This window comes from Vicia villosa, linkage group LG2 (assembly GCF_029867415.1).
Source record: "Vicia villosa cultivar HV-30 ecotype Madison, WI linkage group LG2, Vvil1.0, whole genome shotgun sequence".
In the NCBI taxonomy this organism is placed as follows: domain Eukaryota; kingdom Viridiplantae; phylum Streptophyta; class Magnoliopsida; order Fabales; family Fabaceae; genus Vicia; species Vicia villosa.
Genome location: NC_081181.1, coordinates 108,112,645 through 108,140,508, shown reverse-complemented (window position 1 = coordinate 108,140,508; position 27,864 = coordinate 108,112,645). Strand labels below are relative to the sequence as shown.

At 39.0% G+C, this 27,864-nt stretch overlaps 2 protein-coding genes across 2 annotated transcripts; one reads left to right on the top strand and one right to left on the bottom strand.

The window, feature by feature from the left end:
* Positions 1-459: 459 nt before the first annotated feature.
* On the bottom strand, positions 460-831 carry LOC131649766 (uncharacterized). The gene has a single exon (XM_058919523.1). It carries the CDS (start codon positions 829-831, stop codon positions 460-462), a length of 372 nt encoding a protein of 123 aa, XP_058775506.1.
* Positions 832-16,691: 15,860 nt separating this feature from the next.
* On the top strand, positions 16,692-20,108 carry LOC131651764 (probable beta-D-xylosidase 6). Its single transcript, XM_058921454.1, has 6 exons — positions 16,692-17,551; positions 17,924-18,090; positions 18,211-18,308; positions 18,421-18,768; positions 18,877-19,293; positions 19,387-20,108. Exons 1-6 carry the CDS (start codon positions 16,751-16,753, stop codon positions 19,992-19,994), a joined length of 2,439 nt encoding a protein of 812 aa, XP_058777437.1. The 5' UTR covers positions 16,692-16,750; the 3' UTR covers positions 19,995-20,108.
* The last annotated feature ends 7,756 nt before the right edge of the window (positions 20,109-27,864 follow it).

Sequence of the window (27,864 nt, the reverse complement as noted above, 5' to 3'; positions counted from 1 at the left end):
CTTCGCACCATTGAAGTAAACAAAAGCAAGGAGGATATGTTTGGGTCATCTTTGATTTTTGGTGTGTGATGTTGAAGAAATGGTTTGGAGACCCTATTTATAAAATATTTGGAGCAATTTGGTCCCAAAAATTCTTATCTTGTGTCACGACATGTTTCAGAAATATACTTCGGAATTCACCCCTTATTTTTTAACGAAAATATGGTGTTTTAGGATATGCACATCTGAAACATTCTATGATGATTTTTTTAAAAATATTTTGGATATGCATTTTTGAATCATGTAGAACCACCAACATAATTTATTTAGGCAGAATCAGTACCATGGAAACATAAAAATAATTTAATCGATAAAACTAAATAACGATAAAATGTTGAATAGATATATTATATATGTATTGAATCCTATAGAATTTACATTGCGCACCACGATACATACAAAAAATGGTTTAATTACATTCTAAAATGTACCAAACAAATTGTCACCGCTTAAATCTAAAACCGGTTTCTTTTTCGACTTCACCCTATTTGATTCTCTCTCAAGCTCCGTCAACTTTATGAATTCTGCAATCCTTACCAAAAAATGATCAGACCAAGTTTCCGCATCTTTTCCACAATATGTTGTCCACTCCATTGATGTATCAGGAATAGGACACCCCGATTTCAAATAAACCTGAACAAAATAGAGCGATCTAAGATACCCAATACAAATTATAAGGCCGAATAGGTATTGAGGTGGGCGACTCTGAAGTGGGAAAAATGTCTCTGAAAAACCATTTCTTGTCAAATCGATACACACCCCATCATATGCACTTTCTATAAGATAACCCATTTTAGGGAAGCACATCCATTTTCCAGGTGGTGCGCAACCGATAACACATGGAACAAGAGCATTGTGAATTTCATCGAGTCCTTCCTTATGTCAATATAGTCGTGTGTAAGCTTCTCTATGCACCGTCAAATCCGAAATAAGTGTTTGTCGCACAATACTGGGGTTCTTCTCTCCTTTACTAAGTAAGCTGGACACAACTCGAAAACTGCAATTACCACCACCCCTACATCTACGATCCTTTCAATGTGATGTAGGAGGATTGTGCGTATCAAAGAAGAAATCGCGCGTCGGAAAGCATTTTAATATTTAAGCAATATTTAAGCAATTTTAGTTTTAATATTTAAGTAATTTCTATTTTATTTGTTTTATTTAATTTTGTTTTGGATTAAAGGCCCATAAGGTCCAATAGGGTTTATTTGTTTCTGTATTTAAAGAACTTTGGCATGGCCATAAGGATTATCTCTTTTATTATATAGAATCCAAAGTTTTCTTTATTCCTGGTGGACTCCAGAGCTTATCTATAGGGTTTGCGCTTGCAACCCTGTTTTCATTCAAGGTTTAGCGCTTGCTATTCCTTTGGGCGGCTTCCGACTGCGTCAGTTGGCATCAGAGCAGGTTTTCTCCTGTTCTTTTCGTAGCTTGACAACTATGGCGGACCAACCGGTGACCAAAGCAGATCTTGAGGGAATTACCACGGCTTTTACCGCGGCTCTAACTGCTTTGACTGAACAGATGGCGAATTTAGCAAATCAGGCGAAGAACGCCAACAATGGGAATCGGCGAAGAGACAGGAGAGGGGGTGGAAACTGTGTCGAAAATTCGAGTTCTGATGAAGAAGAACTTTACAATGAAGATAATCGTGGGAATCTACAGAACAACCATGACTATCGAGTGAAGGCTGATATTCCATTGTTCTACGGAACTATGGGAGTGGAGGAGTTTCTTGATTGGCAGATCGACGTCGATAGGTTCTTCGACGTTATGGGTGTCCCTGAGAACAAGCTAGTCAAGATGGTTACGATCAGGCTTAAAAGTACTGCAGCTGTCTGGTGGGATAAACTTGTTGTTCAAAGGCAGAGACAAAGAAAGGGGCCAGTCAGAACTTGGAGAAGAATGAAACAATTGATGCTAGAGCGGTTTTTACCGGAGGATATGAGCAGATTCTTTATAAGATGTACATCGAGTGTGTTCAGGGCAAGAGAACCGTGACTGAATACACAGCTGAGTTCTTGCGGTTTTCTGAGCGCAATGAATTGGGAGAATCAGAGAGTCAGAAAGTGGCTCGATACATCAGTGGCCTAAAGGGATCCTTGCAGGAGAAGATGGGTTTACAGACTGTATGGACCGTAGCTGAAGCATCCAGTTTGGCTTTGAAGGCAGAATTGATGGAGAAATCCCCTCGAAATTTCTCGTCTATTGAAAGGTACTCACCCCAAAGTAACTGTGAATCAGCAGGTGACAAGGAAAAGAATCCAACATCCCGAGATTCCAACCTTGGGAATAAGGGGGCTAGCAGCTCTAGCAGTGTGCACCAGGGTAAAGCACCAATTCAGAGGCCGAATAATCCATATGCTAGACCCGCTATAGACACATGTTATCGTTGTAACGGAAGAGGCCACAAATCGAATGTTTGTCCAACAAGGAGAGTCGCTGTTGTTGTGGAAGAAAGGGAGGAAGATGAAGAAAGAGAAGATTCTATCGTTAAGAACGATGAGTATGCCGATGTTGAGTTTGCGGTGGAAGAATCTGATGAGAGGGTAAATTTTGTGTTGCAGCGAATGTTACTAGCATCCAAAGACGAAGGGCAGCGCAAGAATTTGTTCAAGACACATTGTTCTATCAAGAACAAAGTGTGTAATCTAATTGTGGATAGTGGCAGCATGGAGAATCTGGTGTCGAAAAAATTGGTAGATTATTTGAAGTTGTCCACAAAACCACATGAGAAGCCGTGCAACCTCGGTTGGGTAAGTAAGGGTTCCCAAGTTCGAGTAACACTAACCTGCAGAGTTCCTATCTCTATCGGAAAACATTATAGAGAAGAGGTACTTTGTGATGTTCTTGATATGGATGTTTGTCATATTTTACTTGGTAGGCCTTGGCAGTTTGATAATGATATCACTTATCGAGGACGGGATAACGTGATGATGTTTACATGGGGCACAAATAAAATTGCTATGGCTCCTGTTTTGCACTTTGATAAGAATCTAGGAGGAAAGAATCCTAGATTCTTGATGATGACGCAGAGTGAAAAGGAGCTTAATGAGGCTGTAAAAGAAATTGAATGTTTCTGTCCAGTGGTGATCAAAGGGTTGATGAATGCTGTAAAGGAGGAAACAATTCCAGAAGAACTGCTAGGGATCCTAAAGGATTTCAAGGAGTTGACCGCAGATGAGCTGGCAAACGATTTGCCTCCTATGCGAGATAAACACATGGAAGTTAAAGTTTTCAATGTGGGAGAAGATGTGATGGCATTTAGGCGTAAGGAGAGGTTTTCAGTTGGTACTTACAATTATAGCAAGCTGCCAGATGAAGTTCTTTATCAAGAAGAGAACTCGGGGTCGAGTTCTTCAGAAGTGAAGGAGACTGATGTAGGAGGATTGTGCGTATCAAAGAAGAAATCGCGCGTCGGAAAGCATTTTAATATGTAAGCAATATTTAAGCAATTTTAGTTTTAATATTTAAGTAATTTCTATTTTATTTGTTTTATTTAATTTTGTTTTGGATTAAAGGCCCATAAGGTCCAATAGGGTTTATTTGTTTCTGTATTTAAAGACCTTTGGCATGACCATAAGGATTATCTCTTTTATTATATAGAATCCAAAGTTTTCTTTATTCCTGGTGGACTCTAGAGCTTATCTATAGGGTTTGCGCTTGCAACCCTGTTTTCATTCAAGGTTTAGCGCTTGCTATTCCTTTGGGCGGCTTCCGACTGCGTCACAATGTGTTTGTGCATAAAAAGCGGCATCTCATCAATGTGAATAATTGATGGTGGAATTGGTGGTTTCTTAATTGAAGTTGTATGAGGTGGTTTGAAAATGCGAGCTCCCTTGAAAACATTTTTTTGTGAGTTAGGGGTTGGAGAATCCAAGAAATGTGAATCAACAAATTCATTGTAAGATGGAGTCCTCTTTGTTGAATCGTCATTTTGTGTACTTTTACACTTTTTAGGGGAACCTTTGATTTTTACCAATTTTGAAGGAGGTTTCATATCAGTGGTTTCTAGATTGGCGATTTTTCGTAGCTGTTCTTTAATGTGCAATTTCATAGTGTCATCTATTTTAGAAAATTTATCCATGATCACTTCCAACTCGGTTGCGATGGTTATACTCGATGCACCGTCCTTCCTCGAACTGTGCTCATCAAATCGGAGTCTTTTCAAATGAATGTAGACCTCGTCCATGCGTATGGGGGGTATTTAGCTTCATTTTTTAGAAATGAGACAAGCGCATGAAAGCTCGTAAATTTTTCTAATTGTACATCCACACTTTAAACTATTCGGCCCCGTTGTGTTCGCACACTTCATTTCATGAAAAATAAAATTCAATCCCGCTCAGGATATGTTAAGAACCAACTTTGAGTATAGAGTGTTATCTTTGAATCAATTTTCTACCACAGTTATGCTCCGACCAAAAGTTGTTTGAATTTCTTTATGTTGGTTTTGAAGCATTTGGTTCATAGTTATCACCCAACTATGTTTTCAACGCTGCATATGTATATTTGACTCTATTAGTTGTTGTGTTTCCCGAATGTCTAACCTGGTCCGTCCAAGAACACACAAGTTTCTCTTTCACCTGATCAAGAATAATAGATCCTACACATTTTAGAAAATTTGGATACTTGACACATAGGCTCCTGAAATGTACCATATTCTGAACATACATCTCTTATGTAGAATAATTTAAAATATTTTCCCATGCATCCATTATATTCTCCACCGCATCACTATATTTGGCCATGTTTTCGTCTTCACCCTTGAAATCTTGGGTGCCAACCACAAGTTTAATCTTAGTTACATTTTTTTGTTATATGATACTGACAAAGTAATGCATATGATGTAGGAAACACACTACCAACACCATTCATAAGAGTGTTATCTTGGTCGGTTACAATGACACTAGGCATATTCTAAAGTTCCTTCAACAAACTCTTGCATATATACAACGCCAATGTAACATTGTCTTCTTTCTCACATCTGAGAAATGTAAATCCAACCAAAAATCCAACCAAAAATATTTTGTAGTTCCTTCAGCAAAATCTTGCATATATATAACGTCCATGTAACGTTGTACGTTGAATCAATTACATAGACAGCTGAAAATCTGTTGAACAACTTGATACTTTCTGTATGAGTCCAAAAAATGTCACGGACACTGACTTTATCATCACACACTTTGTACCTTGAAATATAATGGTTATCGTCCAAAAGTTTCAAAATTTGTTGCATTTCGGATCTCAGACCTCTGCTCACAATGTTCTGTTTATAACGTTCACTGTATACCTGCTTGATATTTGAAACATTTTGTGGTCTTTTCAGTTTCAAATCTTCAAGTATGTTTCTCGGTGCAACTTTGATTATCGACATTTCCGAAATAATTTCTTTCTCCTCCAACTTAAGTCGACCTACAATTGGATGACATTGTAACTTGGTGTCCAACGCATGATATGTTTACCACAAATTACACTACACCGCCGCGTATCACCCACCCTACATGATCTGCACAATTTAAATGGACAATCACATTTTCTCGATCTGGTGTCAACATGTTTTAATTTCTGAATTTTTTAAACATATTTTCCAACTCTCTCACATCTCATCGTTTCAAATGTTTTCCTTCTACAAGTGTCATTGTCGGACCTTTCAATCACAACTCCAAACATGAGTTTGCTAGCTTCCATTCGAACTCATTCAAGCATATGTTCACGAGCATTGAAAACTTGATCATTTGTAAATTATCGCCTAACATATATCTCAAAAACAATCGTTTTGGCATCCTCATTCTCCTCATCCGCCTTAACATCATCATTCACCTTGGCCGGGACAGCTTTGGGAAACATGTCGGGGTGAACCATATCTAAAATGGGAAAAAATACAAAATCTTTTAAGAATTGTAACCGACAGTTTTAGAAATACATTTCTGAAATAATTAAGGTGAGTTTCGGAAATGCATTTCTGAAGAGACACAATATTTTGATCCAAAAATCAACTTCAATGCAAGGAAATGAGAGATAAAATGAGGAATGTTTACCTGAAATTGAAGCTTTTTATGCTCTCTTTGACATGATAAAACAGTTGCAACTTGGTTTGAAGATGAAAAATCGATTGAGAATAGATGAAGTTTTTTAGAGGGTTTTGGTTATGGGGTGAAATAAGGAGAATGAAATAGTTCATGTCGGAAGGTGGTATAAGTTGTATATTTTCGGAAATGTATCTTTGAAAATACCACTGAATATTTAAATTTAACGTTCAACGATAAACAGGGTATTTTTGGATATGCATTTTTGAAACACCTTAAAATTTAATTTGGGGTGCGTTCGGAGATGCATCTTCGAAGAATGTTTTGAGATTTTCATATTTTTTCACCCCTACAAGGTGTATAATGAAATTCCCTACATTTTATGTTAGACATAATAAATATGGATTATTATCATTTGAAAAAAAAAGTGATAAAAATAACAAAAATTGTATAGTTCAAAAATGGTCCAAGCATTCAAGACTATAAAAAATACAATTACAAATTTGACTTCATCTAATACATATCTCATGAGAATGATAATAATAAAAATAATAAAACATTTAGATATAATAATTCAAATTCTCACTAATTCAGAATATCAAACGACTTAACCAAAATTATATTGGTTACATGCTTATGAAAAGCTATAACAATTAAGTTGTAAACCCATATATAATTACATGCATCAAATCATATAAATATACATGAATCCAAGTATTTGGTACTGAAATACCAATAAGTTCCTAGTCAACACATTATACATATTAATGCCCTAATACAAAAGTTCTACACAATGGCATAATACATACAAGATGTTCAAAATAAAATACTAAGAACTAGATCAAACAATGATCTCAAAAGAACTCCACAACGGAAGCTTCGCCATACCAAAAGAACATAAGGAATAAGGAATCAAATTGCTTTCTCCTTACCCTTCGCGGAACCTGTAGCACCTGAAATCAATATATAATGGGGTGAGATACAAAATCTCAGTGAGTTCCCTATCCTATGGATCCTCTAGGCTTTACAAGGTTCTAACCTATAAGTCTCAAGTCATAAAGGGAACTAGACCTTGAGTTCTCATACTAACATTATATGGAATCATACTTAGAGTTCAACAACTCAACACAAGATTATTAATCGGAAACCAATACCAAGGCATCCCCATATTCCCGTCCCCTTCTACGTCTAGGAGGTGGCACGAGTCATGGATCCTTTGGAAAATCTTGACATACGAAATGGATTCGGACTCATGAGCCTTTCCCCATGAATCGTCACTTCACATGGCCCGTACACCATCACAAGTCTCTACCCGTAGGTTCCATTCGTACACAAAAGCGGGAATCAAACCTGTCAAGATTATTTGTGCCTCTCTGCACGAAGAATGCCTGTTAGCATTCAAAAGAAAAATAAAGAAATAAAGAAATACAACGGTTCCGATTAATACATCATACAATGGTGATCGCTTCCGCAAACCACTAGGCCTGTTAGCCCTTCATACATTGGTGATCGCTCATGCAAATCACTAGGCCTATTAGCCTTTCCTCATAAGATTCTAAACACGTATGTTCCATATAATGTCTCATCCTAGGTTTTCCTTGTTAAGATACACATACCTAACAAACCCTAGTTTCCTCACTTATCCTTTATTCACATAACAATGAAGTTATTCAACCCTCTTGATATAAACATATATAACAAGGTATACTAATCCACCTGCAATAGAACTCAATAACAATTATAGAGTACACAAGCATCATACCAAAAGCATAACATTCTCATGATTCCGAACGAAAACCAACCCAAGTAATCAAGCAATTCCCGACTCTCGATTAAATAAATTCTCCTTTTGTTCCCAAAACCTACACTACTAGAAAGTACACGCTTCTAGTCTACTACTGCTTCGAACGGCGATTAAAACAGAGTTACGGTTCAAAAGGTACGATCGGAACAATTTACCTCAATAAACTAAAATTTGTTAAGAAGGCTTCAGTTCGCGCCGCGCAACAGCTAGGTCGCGCCGCGAACCCTCTGGCAGTAGCAAACCTCACCAAAATCTCATGGTGTTCGCGCCGCGAACCCTTGTACGCGCCGCGTACTGATGGCAGAAACAAAACCTCTAAAAACCTGCATGGTTCGCGCCGCGCAGCCTCGTTCGCGCCGCGAAGCGCGCGAGAACTGAGTTCTCAGCTCTGCTTCACACACAAAACCCATGGTTCAAAACCATCCAAAACTATCCTAACCTGTTCCAGATCATATTAAAGCATAGATACAACCTATAGATGATATATTTATGGATTATAAGCACTTATTCATGAACATTGATGAATTTGGTCCAAAACCTAGATTTCCATAAAAACCCCAATCCAAACTAAGATTCTCATCCATAAACAACTATAAGTTTCTAACTAGAACCCACCTCGATTATGAGTCGTTGATGTCGAAGATGAGTTGAATCGGCGGAGAAATGATCGAAATCCAAGCTTTCCTCTTTCTCTTCTTGCTCCTCCTTCTCTCTATTCCTTCTCTCTAGAATCTTGTGTTGTTTGCAAAAATGAGAAAGAAATAGAAAGGAAAGAATATAAGCAACAAAACCTTAAGTTAGTACTTATAACTTAAGTGTCCAAAAGTATCTCTAATGTACCAATTAATGAAACCTCAGTGTCAGTTAATAACATTAGAGCATTTAATTTAATACGGGGTATTACATCCTCCCCCCCTTAAAAAGAAATTCGTCCTCGAATTTAAGAGTTACCTGAAATGGCGAGGGTAAGCATCCCGTATTTCCGATTCAAGTTCCCATGGAGCATCACCCGGATGTGTCGCATCCCACTGAACCTTAACAAGAGGAATCTCCTTGTTTCGCAACACTTTAGTCTCTCTTCCCATTATGCGGCTCGGTAAGGGTTCAAAAGTCAAATCTGATTCTATCTCAATTGCATCTGGTAACACCGGCTGAAGAGGATCGGGAATAAACTTTCGTAGTTGAGACACGTGAAAAACATCATGCATTTCTGATAGAGAAGGTGGTAAGGCTAAACGGTAAGCTACTTCACCAATCCTTTCTAAAATCTCATACGGTCGCACGTATCCCGGACTTAATTTCCTCGACTTAAACGGTCCTTTCAACCTCAATCTCGGAGTAACCTTCAAGAATACATGGTCACCCTCCATAAACTCCAAAGGCCTCCTACGGTTATCCGCATAGCTCTTCTGACGATCTTGTGCTTGCTTAACCTTCTCACGAATCATTCTAATCTTGTCCGTGGTCTCTTGAATAATTTCGGGTCCCAAAATTCTATCCTCACCAACTTCTGACCAACACAATGGTGTTCTACATTTCCTCCCATACAATGCCTCATAAGGTGCCATACCGATACTCGCGTGATAACTGTTATTGTATGCAAATTCAATCAATGGTAAAAGCTCCTTCCAATTTCCCCCTACTTTCAAGCACACAAGCTCTTAACATATCTTCCAAGGTTTGTATCGTTCGCTCCGTTTGACCATCCGTTTGAGGGTGGTTCGACGTGCTCAAACATAATTTAGATCCCATCGCTTGTTGAAAAGCTCTCCAAAGCCTCGAAGTGAACTTTGGATCTCTATCCGACACAATACTAGAGGGTACACCGTGCAACTTCACAATTTCTGCGACAAATAACCGTGCAAGATGACTTGCCTTGTAAGTAGTCTTCACGGCTAAGAAATGTGCAGATTTCGTCAACCGATCTACAATCACCCAAATAGAATCATATCCACCTTGAGTACGAGGTAAACTAACCGCAAAATCCATTGAAATACTATCCCACTTCCATATTGGAATCTCTAGTGGTTGTAACAATCCACCTGGCCTTTGATGTTCAATCTTTACTTGTTGGCATACAGCACACTCCGATACGTACACCGCGACATCTCTTTTCATTCCGGACCACCAATAATCTCCTTTCAAATCTTGATACATTTTTGAAGAACCCGGATGTATAGTGAAAGCACCCTTGTGAGCTTCATCCAAAATCCTTCTTTTCAATAACGCATCGTCCGGAACACAAATCCTCTGATTAATCATAATCACTCCATCCGTAGCTCGAGTAAACCCTGGTTGAACCAACACCTCTTGTAACTTAGCATCAGACACTTGTGCTTGTTGAATGTCATTTCTCAAAATAGAATTAACATTCAAGTTTCCCATCAATACTCCATTTTGGGTCCAAACAAATTGAAGGTTGAGATCTCGAAATTTTTCCAACAATGCATACTCTAACATCATCAATTCGGCCCTCTTTAACACCCTCCGACTCAAAGCATCCGCCACTTTATTTGCCTTGCCTGGATGATACTTCAAGTCAAAATCATAATCCTTCAAGTATTCCATCCACCGCCTCTGACGCATATTCAACTCCTTCTGATCGAAAAGGTACTTTAAACTCTTGTGGTCACTGAACATTTCAAAATGAACTCCATACAAGTAATGACTCCACACCTTCCTGAGATATAACGTGACCAAGAAATTTACCTCCGTCATCCAAAACTCACACTTACTTAACTTAGCAAACAATTGATTTTCTAGCAATACCGACAGAACAATCCTCAGGTGTTCTTCGTGCTCTTGTGGAGTACGAGAATAAATAAGAATGTCATCAATAAAGACTACAACAAATTGATCTAAGTAAGGCTGGAATATCCGATTCATATAATCCATGAAAACAGCTGGGGCATTCGTAACACCGAAAGGCACTACCAAGAATTCATAATGACCATAACGGGTTCTAAATGCAGTCTTTGGCACATCTGAGCTCTTCACACGGATTTGGTGATAACCTGACCGCAATCAATCTTCGAGAACACACAGGCTCCTTTCAATTGATCTAACAAGTCGTTTATCCTTGGCAAAGGGTATTTGTTCTTGATGGTGGCCTTATTCAACCGACGATAATCAATACATAGCCTCATCCCACCATCCTTCTTCTTTACTAACAACACTGGAGCTCCCCACGGTGAGACACTAGGTCGCACAAAGTGTTTATCCATCAGCTCCTCCAATTGCCCTTTCAATTCTCTCAATTCAAGTGGTGCCATCCGATACGGAGAAACGGATATCGGAGCCGTTCCCGGTATCAGGTCAATAGAGAATTCCAATTCCCTTCCGGAGGAAGAGAAGTGACATCCTCGGGAAAAACATCAGGAAAACTCTAACAACAGCAATTTGCGAAACCTCTAACTTGTCACCCGCGTCTTCAGTGAGGACCAACAGAACAGACTTCTCTTTCTCAAACAAGAAATTAATCATACCTACCGTACCTTCTAGTATAGTAGTCAATACATCCTTTGGAGTAGCTTCTTCAGATGGAATAATGATTAACTTCTCTTCACACCCAATGAACACCGAATTAGCAGAAAGCCAATCCATTCCCAATACAACATCTACCTTCTTAAGTGGTAAGCAAACAAGATCAATCTAGAAATTCCTACCACCCACAGATAACACACAATTTTCACACACCAACGGTGTCTCTACCATCTCATCCATAGCAGTAGTAACCGCCATAGGAGGAAATAAAGGAGTATCTTGCAACCCAAGTCGCTTCATACATTGCAATGACACAAAAGAGTGTGTTGCACCACAATCAAATAGAACAAAACAAGAATGCCCATTAATGAAACACGTACCCGCAATCAAAGAGTTATCACTCTTGGTCTTCTTAGCATCCAAGGTATAAACTCTACCAGTACCCCTTCCTTGCACTTGATTCCTATTTTGAGGACAATTCCTAGCCATATGCCCTTCTTGATGACAATGAAAACATTTCACCCCTTCAAAGGTACACCTTCCAAGGTGATTCTTACCACAACTACGACACACCGGAGGTGCACTAGACCGAGAACCTTGCACTTGCTTCCCTTTGAAAGCTTGTGGCCTAGGCCGAAACTGTTGGCTTGGCCTTCCTCTCTCATTCTGATTCTTCTTCAAATCTTCCTCAGCTTGAACTTTCTTCAAACTGGTCTCAGCCACATAACATTGTCACAACAACTCCGTATAGGTAGTGAACTCCCTCTAGGACACACTATGCGAAATCTCAGCCCTTAAACCAAACAGAAACTGGTCCACCTTCCAACTCTCATCAGGAGCATACCCGGCCTGCCTAGAATAAGCAACCAGAATTCCAAACTTCTCTGTATAAGTAGCCAGCGACATATTCTCCTGCCTTAACTGTTGGAATTTCCAATTCCTCTTTAGTCCTCTGGGAACTAGGAAAATATTTCTCCATAAAAGGGGTCTTGAAATTAACCCACTCCTTATGTACTTCTTGAATAGTAATCAACGCAGAAGCACTCTTCCATCATCTCATAGCTGGACCTTTTAGCGAATGAGAAGCAACACCACCTTGTCCTCTTCACTACAATGCACGATCTCAAAGATCCCTTCCACATCGGCCACCCACTCGTGTTCCTTAATAGGATCTAATCCGCCATGAAATTCCGGATGATTCATGCGAATGAAATTCTTATAACTCGCACCTGCAGTTTCGGGTACAACCACTGGAACATTATGACCGCCATTCATCTGTTGCGTCATCTGCAGCATGAACTGATTCTGCTGCTGTTGCATCTGTTGCATGAACTGGGGCCACGGAATTTCTCACCGCCATTCGGTTGATTCACTTGCGGGGGTTGAGTGTGGGGGTCAACCACGAGTCCTGCGTCCGTCCACCATGTTCCTGGAGGTCATGAAAATGGGATTAAGTTGATCAGGCTTAATACCATAGTCATAACACAACAAAAATCATGGGAACACAACACATCTTGGACAGAAAGAAACACTTATAATATCTCATGGCTAGGTCGAGGATACGACCTGCTCTGATACCAACTGTAACACCCATATATAATTACATGCATCAAATCATATAAATATACATGAATCCAAGTATTTGGTACTGAAATACCAATAAGTTCCTAGTCAACACATTATACATATTAATGCCCTAATACAAAAGTTCTACACAATGGCATAATACATACAAGATGTTCAAAATAAAATACTAAGAACTAGATCAAACAATGATCTCAAAAGAACTCCACAACGGAAGCTTCGCCATACCAAAAGAACATAAGGAATAAGGAATCAAATTGCTTTCTCCTTACCCTTCGCGGAACCGGTAGCACCTGAAATCAATATATAATGGGGTGAGATACAAAATCTCAGTGAGTTCCCTATCCTATGGATCCTCTCGGCTTTACAAGGTTCTAACCTATAAGTCTCAAGTCATAAAGGGAACTAGACCTTGAGTTCTCATACTAACATTATATGGAATCATACTTAGAGTTCAACAACTCAACACAAGATTATTAATCGGAAACCAATACCAAGGCATCCCCATATTCTCGTCCCCTTCTACGTCTAGGAGGTGGCACGAGTCATGGATCCTTTAGAAAATCTTGACATACGAAATGGATTCGGACTCATGAGCCTTTCCCCATGAATCGTCACTTCACATGGCCCGTACACCATCACAAGTCTCTACCCGTAGGTTCCATTCGTACACAAAAGCGGGAATCAAACCTGCCAAGATTATTTGTGCCTCTCTTCACAGTGCCTCTCTGCACGAAGAATGCCTGTTAGCATTCAAAAGAAAAATAAAGAAACAAAGAAATACAACGGTTCCGATTAATACATCATACAATGGTGATCGCTTCCGCAAACCACTAGGCCTGTTAGCCCTTCATACATTGGTGATCGCTCACGCAAATCACTAGGCCTGTTAGCCTTTCCTCATAAGATTCTAAACACGTATGTTCCATATAATGTCTCATCCTAGGTTTTCCTTGTTAAGATACACATACCTAACAAACCCTAGTTTCCTCACTTATCCTTTATTCACATAACAATGAAGTTATTCAACTCTCTTGATATAAACATATATAACAAGGTATACTAATCCACCTGCAATAGAACTCAATAACAATTATAGAGTACACAAGCATCATACCAAAAGCATAACGTTCTCATGATTCCGAACGAAAACCAACCCAAGTAATCAAGCAATTCCCGACTCTCGATTAAATAAATTCTCCTTTTGTTCCCAAAACCAACACTACTAGAAAGTACACGCTTCTAGTCTATTACTGCTTCGAACGGTGATTAAAACAGAGTTACGGTTCAAAAGTTACGATCGGAACAATTTACCTCAATAAACTAAAATTTGTTAAGAAGGCTTCAGTTCGCGCCGCGCAACAGCTAGGTCGCGCCGTGAACCCTCTGGCAGTAGCAAACCTCACCAAAATCTCATGGTGTTCGCGCCGCGAACCCTTGTACACGCCGCGTACTGATGGCAGAAACAAAACCTCTAAAAACCTGCATGGTTCGCGCCGCGCAGCCTCGTTCGCGCCGCGAAGCGCGCGAGAACTGAGTTCTCAGCTCTGCTTCACACACAAAACCCATGGTTCAAAACCATCCAAAACTATCCTAACCTGTTCCAGATCATATTAAAGCATAGATACAACCTATAGATGATATATTTATGGATTATAAGCACTTATTCATGAACATTGATGAATTTGGTCCAAAACCTAGATTTCCATAAAAACCCCAATCCAAACTAAGATTCTCATCCATAAACAACTATAAGTTTCTAACTAGAACCCACCTCGATTATGAGTCGTTGATGTCGAAGATGAGTTGAATCGGCGGAGAAATGATCGAAATCCAAGCTTTCCTCTTTCTCTTCTTGCTCCTCCTTCTCTCTACTCCTTCTCTCTAGAATCTTGTGTTGTTTGCAAAAATGAGAAAGAAATAGAAAGGAAAGAATATAAGCAACAAAACCTTAAGTTAGTACTTATAACTTAAGTGTCCAAAAGTATCTCTAATGTACCAATTAATGAAACCTCAGTGTCAGTTAATAACATTAGAGCATTTAATTTAATACGGGGTATTACATAAGTCATTTGTTAGTTGATTTGTAAACATATTTTATGTAGTAATATGCTCAATTTGGAAATAAGATTTAAGGATTTTCTCTTTGATAAATAAGTATTTAATGTCAAATTGTTTCGAGTGTGTAGAGCTTTTAATGTTTTAAGAGAAATGCATAATACCAATTTTGTTACAAAAATGCACTAATGGTCTAGTTCTGCTTCAACAACTTTGAAGGGAGAGATTAAATTCTTTACTATATAGCTTGAGAAATAGCCTCATATCAATCAACATAATAAGGTAGAGAGAGAAGCTCCAACCTCTATAAAATTTTGGCCTCTCAGATTCCAGATGTCCTATGACTTGTTGGGACATCTGTTCTTATGTAACATACAGGCAAAGTATAAACAATTTACAGCCGTACTAAAAAAGTAAACAACACACACAATTGTTTACCCAGTTCGATGTACAACAACATCTACTCTAGGGACTACCAAGCTAGGGATAATGTCAACTAAAATAATATCAATTCAAAGTACTATGCAAACAACCTTTGGTTCACACGTAAACAACCTCCTATTTACTGACTTCTCACTTAATCACTACCCGTTTAACTTTCTACTTAAGACTCACCTAGGTATGAGGCCCTCCTTAACTACCCTTCAACCACAGTCAGTGATTGGATACTTCTTAATAATTAGAATACAATAAGAAGACACACTTCCAACATAATACCTAGCCAAGACTCTTGACTAAGAACAATACTTAGAGTTGCTTACAAGCTTTCTCCAAGAACAATAAACATTCTATGTTTAAAATTTTTATAATGAACAATAATCAACTCTATTCTTCTCAACTTAAGAGAGATAACAAAACCTTACAACTCAAGAAACACATTCCAACTCACACGTCGAGTGGATTACAAAAACAACCAACCCTTATAGAGAGTGGTACAAACGACAAAACCCTATTATTTCTACATCTTGGACTCGTACTCTTCTAGGTTACAAACACTTCTATTTATAACCTTTTCCCAACTGGATTTGGGCTTTAAAATCACATCCTATCAGTTGCTACAAATTTGCAAAAGATTCTGCATAAAAATAGGTCTTTAATCAAATCTTCATAAATTATCTCCATAATTAGAAAGTGGATATCCTTCTTGATTCTGACTTAAATCGTTTAGACCTATCAATTCGCTCCACATAGACCTGCGTAATATTCACAGAATATTCTGCATTTGTTGAATCTTGACCTCATCCAACAACCCAGTCCATAACAGCCACAATGTCGAATAGCTTCTACATAAGACATCGTATCTGACATGGTGCGTTTTCTCAACTCAACATGTGCATAGGACATCTTTTTTAGCCTTTTCTTTTTTACCAAGATAATAAATCCTATTTATCATAGTGCTGCAATATTTGTTTTACTAAAATTAATGTCAATCCTAAAACACAGAAAACTAACACTCTCTCTAACTTTTTCTTTTCAAATTTCCTCAGTGGCGATCGTTCATCATTCATCATATGTGAATGAGATTCAAAGATTAGGGATGAGAGTTATGAAGGGGAAGCAAGTCAAGAGTAGAAGAGGATACAAATGGTCGAATTTAAAGCGTTGGGACACTATTAAAAGTTAGTTAACAAATATGTCTTGGCAAAAACTTTTTCAGTAAGCAACCAAAGATTAAGTTGAATAGTTACTATATGCCATACAAAAAAACTACTCTATTATTAGAAAAATAATCTTTAATGAAGTAAAGCATTCATTGATGCTAACACTACAACTATCTTGTCAGTGCACTAAACTGTACTGTACTTCAACTAAGTCAAACTACCAAAACGGAAAAAAACCAGTCATGTTGCATCATCAACCAACCTCCATTTTCTTCTTCACACTCTTACTCATCCACCTCCCTCAATTCACCACCGCACCAAACCCCTTTCCCGATTACCCATGCAAACCACCGCACCACCACCACCACCCATTCTGCGACCAATCCCTCCCAATCCAAACCAGAGCAACCTCCCTCATCTCCCTCCTAACCCTCTCCGACAAAATCAACCAACTCTCCAACAATGCCTCTTCCATCCCCAATCTCGGCATCCCGTCTTACCAATGGTGGTCCGAGTCCCTCCACGGCATCGCAACTAACGGTCCTGGTATTGACTTTAATGGCACTATCAAATCCGCAACTGATTTCCCTCAGGTTATTGTTTCCGCTTCTTCGTTTAACCGGTCCCTGTGGTTTTTGATTGGATCTGCTGTGGCTGTGGAAGCTAGGGCAATGTATAATTTTGGACAGGCTGGGTTGAGTTTTTGGGCTCCGAATGTTAATATTTTTAGGGATCCTAGATGGGGGAGAGGACAGGAGACGCCTGGGGAAGATCCTATGGTTGCTTCTGCTTATGCTGTTGAGTTTGTTAGAGGTTTTCAAGGTGGAAAGGGAATCAAAAAGGTGTTGAATGATCAGGATGATGATGAGATTATGTTGTCTGCTTGTTGTAAACATTATAATGCTTATGATTTGGAGAAATGGGGACAGTTTGCTAGGTATAATTTCAATGCTGTGGTAAGTTTTTTATACTTTTGTTTTGGGCTATGAAACACAGACACGGAAACATGACCTCGACACTGGCACGTGGACACTGGTAATAATTTAAAAATATGAATAAAGTAAATGTAATCACAAATGTCTGTCTACTTAGGTTTAGTCTATGTAGCATCAATGCTCTTAGATGTGGTTGTATATGTTTGGATCAACAACTTGATTAGTTAATGCTCTTATTGCTGTTAGCTGAAGTTAGTTTTGTTAGTTACTTACCTCCATTATGCATGTATGTTAGAGATGTGCTTGATTAGTGTCATTGGATTCAATAGTTATATTCATAACTTCTATGTTTGATTATGGTGTTGAGTGTTGAGTGAAATTGGTTTTTGGTAGGTATCACAACAGGATTTGGAAGACAGTTACCAGCCACCGTTTCGTGGTTGTGTTCAACAAGGGAAAGCGAGTTGCTTGATGTGTTCTTACAATGCAGTTAATGGTGTTCCAGCTTGTGTTAGTGAGGATCTCATGGGACTGGTTAGAAACAAGTGGGGATTTGAAGGGTAAGGGTTTGAGGAATTAGTTAAAGTTGAATTCGTGTTATTGAGAAAGTATGAGAAAAGTGAAAAAGAATGATCTTTTGTTGATTATTAAGATTGGTGAATTTAGAATTTGGAGTGCAGGTATATTACCTCAGACTGTGATGCGGTGGCTACTGTTTTTGAGTATCAGCATTATGCAAAATCGCCGGAGGAAGCTGTTGCTGATGTTCTAAATGCAGGTATTTCTGTTTGTTTTGTCTTTTTGGATGAATGTTTCTGATGAATTGATTGCAGAATATTATATGAATTGAATAGTTTCTTAGTTATTTTAATTCTTCATTTGATATTTAGGCGTGGATATTAATTGTGGAACATATATGCTTCGACACGCTCAATCTGCCATTGAACAAGGAATGGTGAAGGAGGAAACTTTAGATAAGGCTCTTCTAAACCTTTTTTCGGTTCAAATGCGCCTTGGACTGTTTAATGGAGATCCGAGAAAAGGCAAGTATAGTAAACTGGGACCTCAAGATGTTTGCACTCCGGAACACAGAAAACTAGCACTTGAAGCTGCAAGGCAGGGGATTGTACTGCTGAAGAATGACAATAAGTTTCTTCCCTTGGATAGGAAGGCTGGTGTTTCCTTAGCTGTCATTGGCCCAATGGCAAATACAAGCAAATTAGGTGGCGGTTATTCAGGTATAGTTTTTCACTTTGGAGCATTGTAATTCGTTCATCTTCATTTAATTGTTCAATTCAATTCTTGATGTTGAAAGTGAACCTTATATCTTTTACCTAATAATGTAGGATTTCCTTGCTCCCCCAAAAGTCTATACGACGGACTTAAAGAATATGTACCGACGATATCCTACTCTTCTGGTTGCCGTGATGTACAATGCGACTCAGATGATGGTTTTCCTGAGGCTATTGACATTGCAAAAGAAGCAGATTTTGTTGTTATAGTAGCCGGGATTAGTACAATACAAGAGACAGAGGATCTTGATCGAGTTAGTCTTCTTTTACCTGGTAAACAGATGGAACTTGTCTTGCGTATTGCTGCTGCTAGTAAAAGACCAGTGATTCTAGTTCTTACTGGTGGAGGGCCCCTTGATGTTTCCTCTGCCGAAGTAAATCAACATATCGCAAGTATTCTTTGGGTCGGTTACCCTGGTGAAACTGGTGGAAAAGCACTAGCTGAAATCATCTTTGGAGAGATCAATCCAGGTATGTATTTCGTTAATAAATGAATACAATACTCAAAATGGGTGTTGTTAATTCGTTACAAATAGTGAACATTTGATGTTGATTTTGATGCAGCTGGAAGGCTTCCGATGACTTGGTACCCTGAGTCGTTTACCAGTGTTCCCATGAACGACATGAGAATGCGTGCTGATCCTTCACGTGGTTATCCTGGAAGGACTTATCGGTTTTACACTGGAAGTAGAATATACGGATTCGGGCATGGCTTAAGTTACAGTGATTTCTCATACAGGTTTTTATCAGCTCCAAGTAAACTCAGTTTTTCTAGAATCACCAAAGGTGGTCCTAGAAAAAGTTTATTAAATAAGGAAGATCAAGAGGTTTATGAAGCTGATCATGTTCAAGTTGAAGAGTTGCAAAACTGCAACTCATTGAGCTTTTTATTGCATGTTTCTGTGATGAACCTTGGTGATATGGATGGAAGTCATGTGGTGATGTTGTTCTCAAAATGGCCTAAAGTTATACCCGGGTCTCCGGAAAACCAGCTTGTTGGATTCAGTCGCGTGCATACAGTTTCTAACGAACCTATGGAAACAAGCATTTTTGTGGATCCTTGTGAACACTTGAGCTTTGCTGATGAACAAGGAAAAAGGATATTGCCCTTGGGCAATCACATTTTGAACATAGGGGATGTAGAGCACATTGTTTCTATTGAAATTTATTAATTATTACTCCTTCAGTTTATTTTTATTTTTACATGTAGTTTTTAAGTTTTTTTACACACTAAAACAATTAATAAATTGTGTTATGCTATGGAGGTTTACACTAAGCCTGATTAATTTTGAGGTTGTAGTCAAAAGACAGTCTTGTAACATCCTAAAATTCTTAGGACGGTTGGTAAATCGGATGAGAGATATATGCTAAACAAACTGGGATTGCAGGTAAGTAGTCAGTGTGTGAAGGCGTTGGAGCTGTGACATGAAGCTGAACGTGAGGAAGGATACACCAACCTGGAGTTGATGTACGAAGTCGAACGGGGCGAGAGGCATGCCTAGTCGGACGGCTTAAGTGCCAAGTCAGTATGACGGTTATGGTAGTCCAATGGTTACACGGACGTTAAGAAAATCAGTTGAGGGACATTATACTTCATGATTACGACGATAGAAGTTAGAAATTGCTATTGATTGTGGGAGCTGGAAGGTCACCATTCAATGAATGCAGGTCATAAAGGTTAACTATAAAAGGGAGCCTCCCATAGAGGGAAAGAAGACTAACCAATAGAGCAATAACGTACAAGAAATACCTGCACACCAATAGTCTCAAATATACGTAACTGTTGAGGTCTCGCCTGATTAACTTCGGGGAGGCTATTCAAAAATGTTTTTCAAGAACATTTGGCGCCCACCGTGGGGCCTAGGTAAAACTTTCCTAGGCCACGCATCAATACCATTTTTTCAAGAATGTCCGGATCATCACCTAACATGAGTGATCAGGATTGTAACACCCCGATTCTCCGACACTGGCAATTGTCATTTAAATTGTTCTAATGATGATTAGAGGATATATGAGTAGTACATACATGTACTTATATTAAGAACTACCAAGAAAACTATTGAGATGGTTAGGATCCAAATGGGGTAGTTAGAAACCAACAAAGTGGCAATTTGGTGAATATGACTTAGTTAGAGGATAAATCAGACATTAACCTCTAAATGCATGGACCTAAGATTGTTGGTAGAGACATTACTTCTTTCAAAACCAGAATTTTAGGAAGAGAATGGTTAGAAGTATGAGAGAGGAAGGAGAAAGAAGTGGTTCAAGTTCCATTTTCGTACACCATGGACAACACTCACTAAACAGGCCATAACTTCTTGCTCATAACTCCGATTATAACGATTCCGGTCTTGTTGGAAAGCTAACGAAATTCTCTACGATTTGCATATATGGTTCGCATTCGTAGGTGCTGTATTGATGGAGATAAACAAGTTTGAAGTTGAGTGATCCATGCTGAAAGTGTGAATAAGAGGGTTACGGGTTTGTTCATGTTAGAAGTGAAGTTTTGATCAAGAAGCAAGTTCAATGGCAGCAAAGAACACCTCTCAACCTCCATTTAATTCAAGGTGAGTTCCATAGATAGGAACTTGGGTAGGAATTGGTGGGGAAATTGCATGTTCAAGGGTTTAGTTGTGATCAATGTGATGCATGCATGCTTAAATAATTGATTTTGGGAATTTTGGTAATAATTGACTCTTGCATGTTGATAATCTATGAATGCATGATGATATAACTTATGCATGTGATCTATCCCTGGTACGATATAAATATGTACTGATTTAGAATGAATTGGTATGTTGGATGATATCAAATTTGGGAAGGGATTGAAGTTAGAGCACTTTGGGACTATTTTATACATGAAAAATAGGTGGTTTTCAGGCTGAGATAAGTAGAAATCAATTACCCTATAATGGAAATCGATTTCTATAAAAAAAAATGGATTTTTGGGCATTTTGTGTGCAGGAAACCGATTACCCATATATGGAAATCGATTTCCTGAGACTGCGTTGGAAAAATAAATGCAGAATTTGAAAACAGCATAACTGGAGTTTCGTAACTCGGAATTAGGTGCCGTCGGAAGCGTTGGAAAGCTCTTCGAATGCTCTATCATATAGTGAATTAAGATAATTGTTTTATGCCAAATATTTTAGGTTTAACTTGATATTATAATATGTATATATGATATGGTTACTACGGAGTCTTAATGGAAAATATTCCAACTTCGGAAATTCATAACTTTCGACTCGTAGGTCCGTTTGACGCGGAGTTTATATCATTAGAAAGCTAGTAACATGTATTTTGTAGGAAAAATACCCTCGGTACCATATTTTTGCTCTCCGATATATCTGACACCCATTTAGACGAATGTGGTAAACAGAATTTTGGGAAATTTACCCTCAAGAGTAATTCAGTCCCGTAGAGGGAGCTGAATACCTCTGTTGTCCTTCGAGAGTTGTGAAACCGTGTTGTAGGACATGATACGCTTTATATTATCACTTGTATACTAGTGGTATGAATATGTAGGACAAATTTGAATGCTTTATGATGATAAATGCTATTATGGCTTGATGATTTGTGTGACAATGATCACTTGATTTATGTTTGTTCTGGTCGAACTTTCGGATATGATTATATGCATACTTGATGGGAGTGATCTGGTGTATCCTCATCATGTATGTTGTGATTTTGTGCATTAACGAGTACGCAATGGGAATGATCTGGTGTATACTCATTGCGTATGTCGTCATCTTTATGTCCCCCTCCACGCGGGAATGATCTGGTGTATACTCCGTGGATGGCCGCCAATGGGAATGATCTGGTGTATACTCATTGGTGGGAAGGGATACCTGGGCATATTCACCGCTCTCAATGGGAATGATCTAGTGTAAACTCATTGATCGGTGTGAGATATGTGGGTACTCGATGGGAATGATCTGGTGTATACTCATCGTGTTACCAAGGAAATGCTAGTGCTTGATGGGAATGATCTGGTGTATACTCATCATGTACTGAAAAAGGCATTTCGCCTAGCAGGAAAACATCGAATGTTGGTACGGTGAGATGGTGATACCATGTCGGTAAGATCACTTGTTTATTCACCCCTAGTGATGCCACATAGGCAATATTATTAGGTCCTCTCTGGTGGGCTGGTACAATCATGGTGACGTGGTTGTACTAGCAACATCATACTTGTGTGTTGTTTGTCTGTTTGTTGATATCTCATTGGTTAGCCACGGGACTTCCAATGGTGATATTGTCCTTGTTGTGTATTTGTACCTGGCCGTGAGGAAAACCCCCGGATCCACGGCAAATCCGTTTGATTGCATGTACCTTGTAGGACCGAGTGAACTCGTAAGATATGGGAACTCACTGAGATTTAGTAATCTCACCCCAATCATCTTATCTTTTTCAGGTGCATTTTAGTAGCGTGGCATGTTTGGATTGAAGGCTTAGGAGTGGTGATGGCTCGAAGACCTTGTTAGATCTCATTTTCCGCTGTGCAGATTCATTGAAGACACATGTTTTACAATTCTTAGTAGAATTTCATGCTGTATCTTATATGGATCATCTTGTAGCTTGGCTTTTGTATGTACTCAATATCAATTTTAACGTTTCATGCATAATATACTAGTCAGTTATGTATGGGGTGTTACAAGGATCCTCCTTTGGACATGGCGCACCTGTTGACCGTCATGGAGGCTCTACGGTAGTACATCGAAGCCCTGCAAGATAGTTTCCAGAAACTCCAAGCTTAAAGCCAACCAGGCGGGGATATAGAGGAAGAAATGCTAGACCCCCAACTGCTGGCAGAAGCAATATGGGACCACTTGGTTCTGGAGAACTTCAAACCACCACCATTGTCACTCTTACCCACATGAGCATATCATATCTATCAATAATGAGATGGCGATAGTTGGCAACTCAGACTCCATAAAGTTCTAACTCATGGCCGGAACATTCAAAGACGTCGCCTTGCGCTGGTACATGAGTCTACCCAGATGTTCGGTTACCGGATATCAAGACCTAACCCGGAAGATGATGTAGTATTTCGCTGCTAGCAAGCATAGAAAGGTGTCCATTACCAGTCTATTCAACGTGCACCAAGGTCCCATCCGAATCTTTTCGAGAATACATGACGCACTTTAATGAGGAAACCATAAAGGTTACCCGCCCTAATCAAGAAATATTTGTGGGAGCCTTCCAAAACGGCTTGAGTTTCTCGCTCAGAAGCCATCCACCAGTATGGATGAGATGATGAGCATGGCTGAATGTTACATCAAAGGTGAAGAGAGCAATATGAAAAAGAGGTCTCGAGATTCCAAAGAAAGATCCCAAACAAGGCCGGAGGGATCCGGGCCGAGATAGAAGCATATATGGCACGCTCATAGAGACAAACTTGCTACAAGATCACCCATAGGACTTTTGACAATTCCCCTGAGGTCTACACACCACTTAATGCAAAATGAGCAGACATATTGCGTGAGGTATACCACCTGAAGCTGTTTCTCGAGCCTCCACGACCTAGGACAGTAGCAGCTGTAACGGGAAGGGACGAAGGTCCATGGTGTGCATACCACCGCATGAAAGGTCATCACACTGAAGATTGCCACCAATTAAAAAAGGAGATAGAGATACTCATCTATAAGGGCGAACTGCTGTCGTATGTGAAGGATATCATAGGGACAACTAGAAAAGGAGTCCTTCCCGGAGAGAGTCAAATTCAGAAAACCTCTCTATCAAAAAGGGGAAGGGCTTCGATGAGGTATGCAAAACCAGAGTAGCATGTCATACTCTCAATAATGTATGTATCTCTAGGGCCACTAACGAGGGAAGAAGGGAAGTCTGTTGCCGTCATCTTTTTGAGACAGGACTCAAAAGATGTGTTAGCTCATGAAAACGACCTGATGGTCATAAAGGTGCAAATACACGATAGGAGTGTCAAGCGGATGTTGATCGACCTGGTAGTTCCGCTGAAATCCTGTACTGGGACGCCTTCAAGAGCATGAACATGGACACTTACGAGATGTTTCCTCTTAAAGGAACCCTGGTCGGCTTCTTAGGAGAGCAAGTCTAGGTATTAGGATACTTGCCCATCAAGACCGTTTTGGGAGTGGAGATAACGCCAAATCCATCAAAGTAAGAGACCTGATAGTAAACGCCTCGTTGCCCTATAACATCATCATCAGCAGACCGGCGTTTAATGTTCTTGTCTTTTGACAATGCCTCTGGGATCTACACACCACTTAATGAAAAACGAGCAGACTTACTGTGTGAGGTATACCACCTCAAGCTATTTCCCGAGCCTCCACGATCTAGGACAATAGCGGCTGTAATGGGAGGGAACGACGGTCCGTGGTGCGCATAGCACCGCGTGAAAGGTCATCACACTGAAGATTGCCACCAATTAAAAAAGGATATAGAGATACTCATCAAGAGGGGCTAATTGTTTTCGTATGTGAAGGATGTGGGAGGGAAAACTGGAAAAAGGAGCCCTTCCCAGAGAGAGTCAAATTCTGAAAAACCTCTCTACCAAAAAGGGGAAGGGCGCCGAGGAGGTACGCGAAACCACAGTAGCATGCCATACCCTTAATAATGCATGTATCTCCAGAGCAGGTGTGATTGCATACTTGCAATTTGTTAACTCAAATCTCTTCAGAAGCTCAAGTTCATACTTTAGCTCATGCAAAATGATACCCTTCTTAGAGTACTAAATCTTCATCCCTAGAAAATATACCATATTTTCCATATCAGTCATCTCAAGCTCATTCATCAACACTTTCTTGAACTTGACTATCTCATTATAACAACTTCTAGTCAGCAATATGTCTTCAACATAGAGACATAGCAGAATCATATTGCTTTCATAAGTATGTTGAACATAAACACCATATTCTATATCACATTTTTGAAACCCCTGCTTATTGAAAAATGAATCAATCTTCAAATTCCAAGCTCTGGGCGCTTGTTTCAATCCATACAAGGCTTTATGCAACTTGTACACCATCCATTCCCGATTCCTTGTCACAAATTCAGGAGGTTGTGACACATAAACTTCTTCTTGTGAAGGACCATTCAGAAATACAGATTTAACATCCAGATGTATCATAAACCATTTCCTATTAGTAGCTATAACAATCACCAACCTGACCGTTTCATATCTAGTTACAGGTGGAAACACCTTAAAGTAATCTAGCCTAGGTTTCTGAAGAAAACCTCTACCTACTAACCTTGCTTTATGTTTCCCAATTGATCCATGTGGCTTCAACTTCACCTTGAAAACCCATCTGACACTGATGGCTTTCTTCTCCTTTGGAAGCTTAGTCAACTCCCAAGTCTTGTTTCTTTCTATAGCCTTAAGTTCTTCTTTCATGGCCTTCAGCCAAACTTTTTTCTTGAGTTCTTCTTTTGTATTCACAGATTCAGAGTCTACTAACATGGTGTTTACGGTGATTTCCGGTAAACAACCGCTAGTCTTCCAAACTATAATAAATATGATTTGGTTACTCGCAGGATCGACTAGATTGATCCTAAGACACATAGTCAAGAAGATTGTCATCAACGTTCATTCGAACCATATTCATTATTTGTCTTCTTCAATAAGCGTTGTTCGATTAAAGAACAAATAGTCTTGACAATCACTTTGTTATATATAAATGTGACTTCAGCGAAAAGATAAGTAACATAACATAGAAAATTAAAAGGACTATTGAAACGTAAAGAATCTTAAACTGCAGAAATGTAAAAGACTTTGAAAGTAAATAACATGAAAGTAATTCGAAAGTAAATGACATTAAAGTAAAGATACAGAAATGTAAATGGCAAGAAGTAAACGAAATGCAGTAATTCTGGAAGATATTTAAAAACAAAAGATAATACACATGTATTAAAATGGTGGTGTCATACGTACATTTTCTCAGCGAACTCTTTCTCTTAACGCTTGATACTTGAGTAAATATGTGAGTGATTTGTACAAAATGAACACACAGAATCCTAACATTAAGACTCCTATTTATACTAGTTTCGACCTTAACGGTCCTATACTAATCTGCTGCCACGTTTCTCATAAGAACTTCTAGCGATGCCATCTGTTACTTGGACAGTTACGAAACCGTCTTCGAATTTCAAATCTTCCCGCCTGAGTCTGTCTTCGACGCGTGGCAGTGTATTAAACAAACACTACGAAAAAAACACACGCTAAGTAGTAATACTTGAATATATTTATAAATTTGTCTAAGTCCCCGAAGACACATACTTTTCACTAGCTTTCAGTATTCATTATCTTCATAGCGAACTTAGAAATCTTTACTCTCGAAGCATGACCATCAGTAGCCATTCTTTTATTTTTAAGGGATGGCCATCAGTAACCATCTTTCCTTCGATTTTCTACTTCTTCGAAGGATAAATACTACAAAACGAAATCTCCAGCTAACAATTTGCCCCCAATAAATGCCTGTTTCGAGAGTCAACAGAAATAGGCGTTTCTTGTCATTATAAGATTTCGTTCTTTATTGATCTTTGAGAGTTCCAAGACTGCTGACTAACGTCATAATCATTGATGACCCTGTTTCCGAAACGTCTTGTCATTTTCAAAGATGTCTTCTCATAACTTACATTCCCACGTTTTAACCTTACTTCTTGATCATTACTCCTACATACTAGGAGTGAAGCTAACTTTATTCGACCGCCGTTGGATTAAATCACCAGCCGCCACGTATTCCTTGGATTTTACCCAAAAGATTTAAAAAGGGTTTCCGTTAAACCTTTAAATACTTGGTCTTGCACTTCTACACAACCTTTCATTCCTATTTCTTCATCTTCTTCAAAAAACCAAACATCTTCAATCTCTTCAAAATCTCGTTCTCTTAATCAGAAATTTCTCTATGGCTTCATCTTCAAATGTTCTTCAACCTGCTCTGAAGCTCCAATCAACAACACGGTCTGGGGAACAAGAGCACGTTCAAAACCCTAACACCGAAGAAATACGCGCTATATTATTATATATTATTTATTATTATTATTTTAATTATTTATATTATTATT

Excerpts from the sequence above, each read along its gene's own strand:
- LOC131651764 (XM_058921454.1), top strand. The coding sequence starts at position 16,751 with ATGCTAACACTACAACTATCTTGTCAGTGCACTAAACTGTACTGTACT. Across the intron at positions 18,309-18,420 it reads TGCTGATGTTCTAAATGCAG|GCGTGGATATTAATTGTGGA; the intron begins GTATTTCTGTTT and ends TTTGATATTTAG. Across the intron at positions 18,769-18,876 it reads ATTAGGTGGCGGTTATTCAG|GATTTCCTTGCTCCCCCAAA; the intron begins GTATAGTTTTTC and ends CTAATAATGTAG.
- LOC131649766 (XM_058919523.1), bottom strand. The coding sequence starts at position 831 with ATGGGTTATCTTATAGAAAGTGCATATGATGGGGTGTGTATCGATTTG.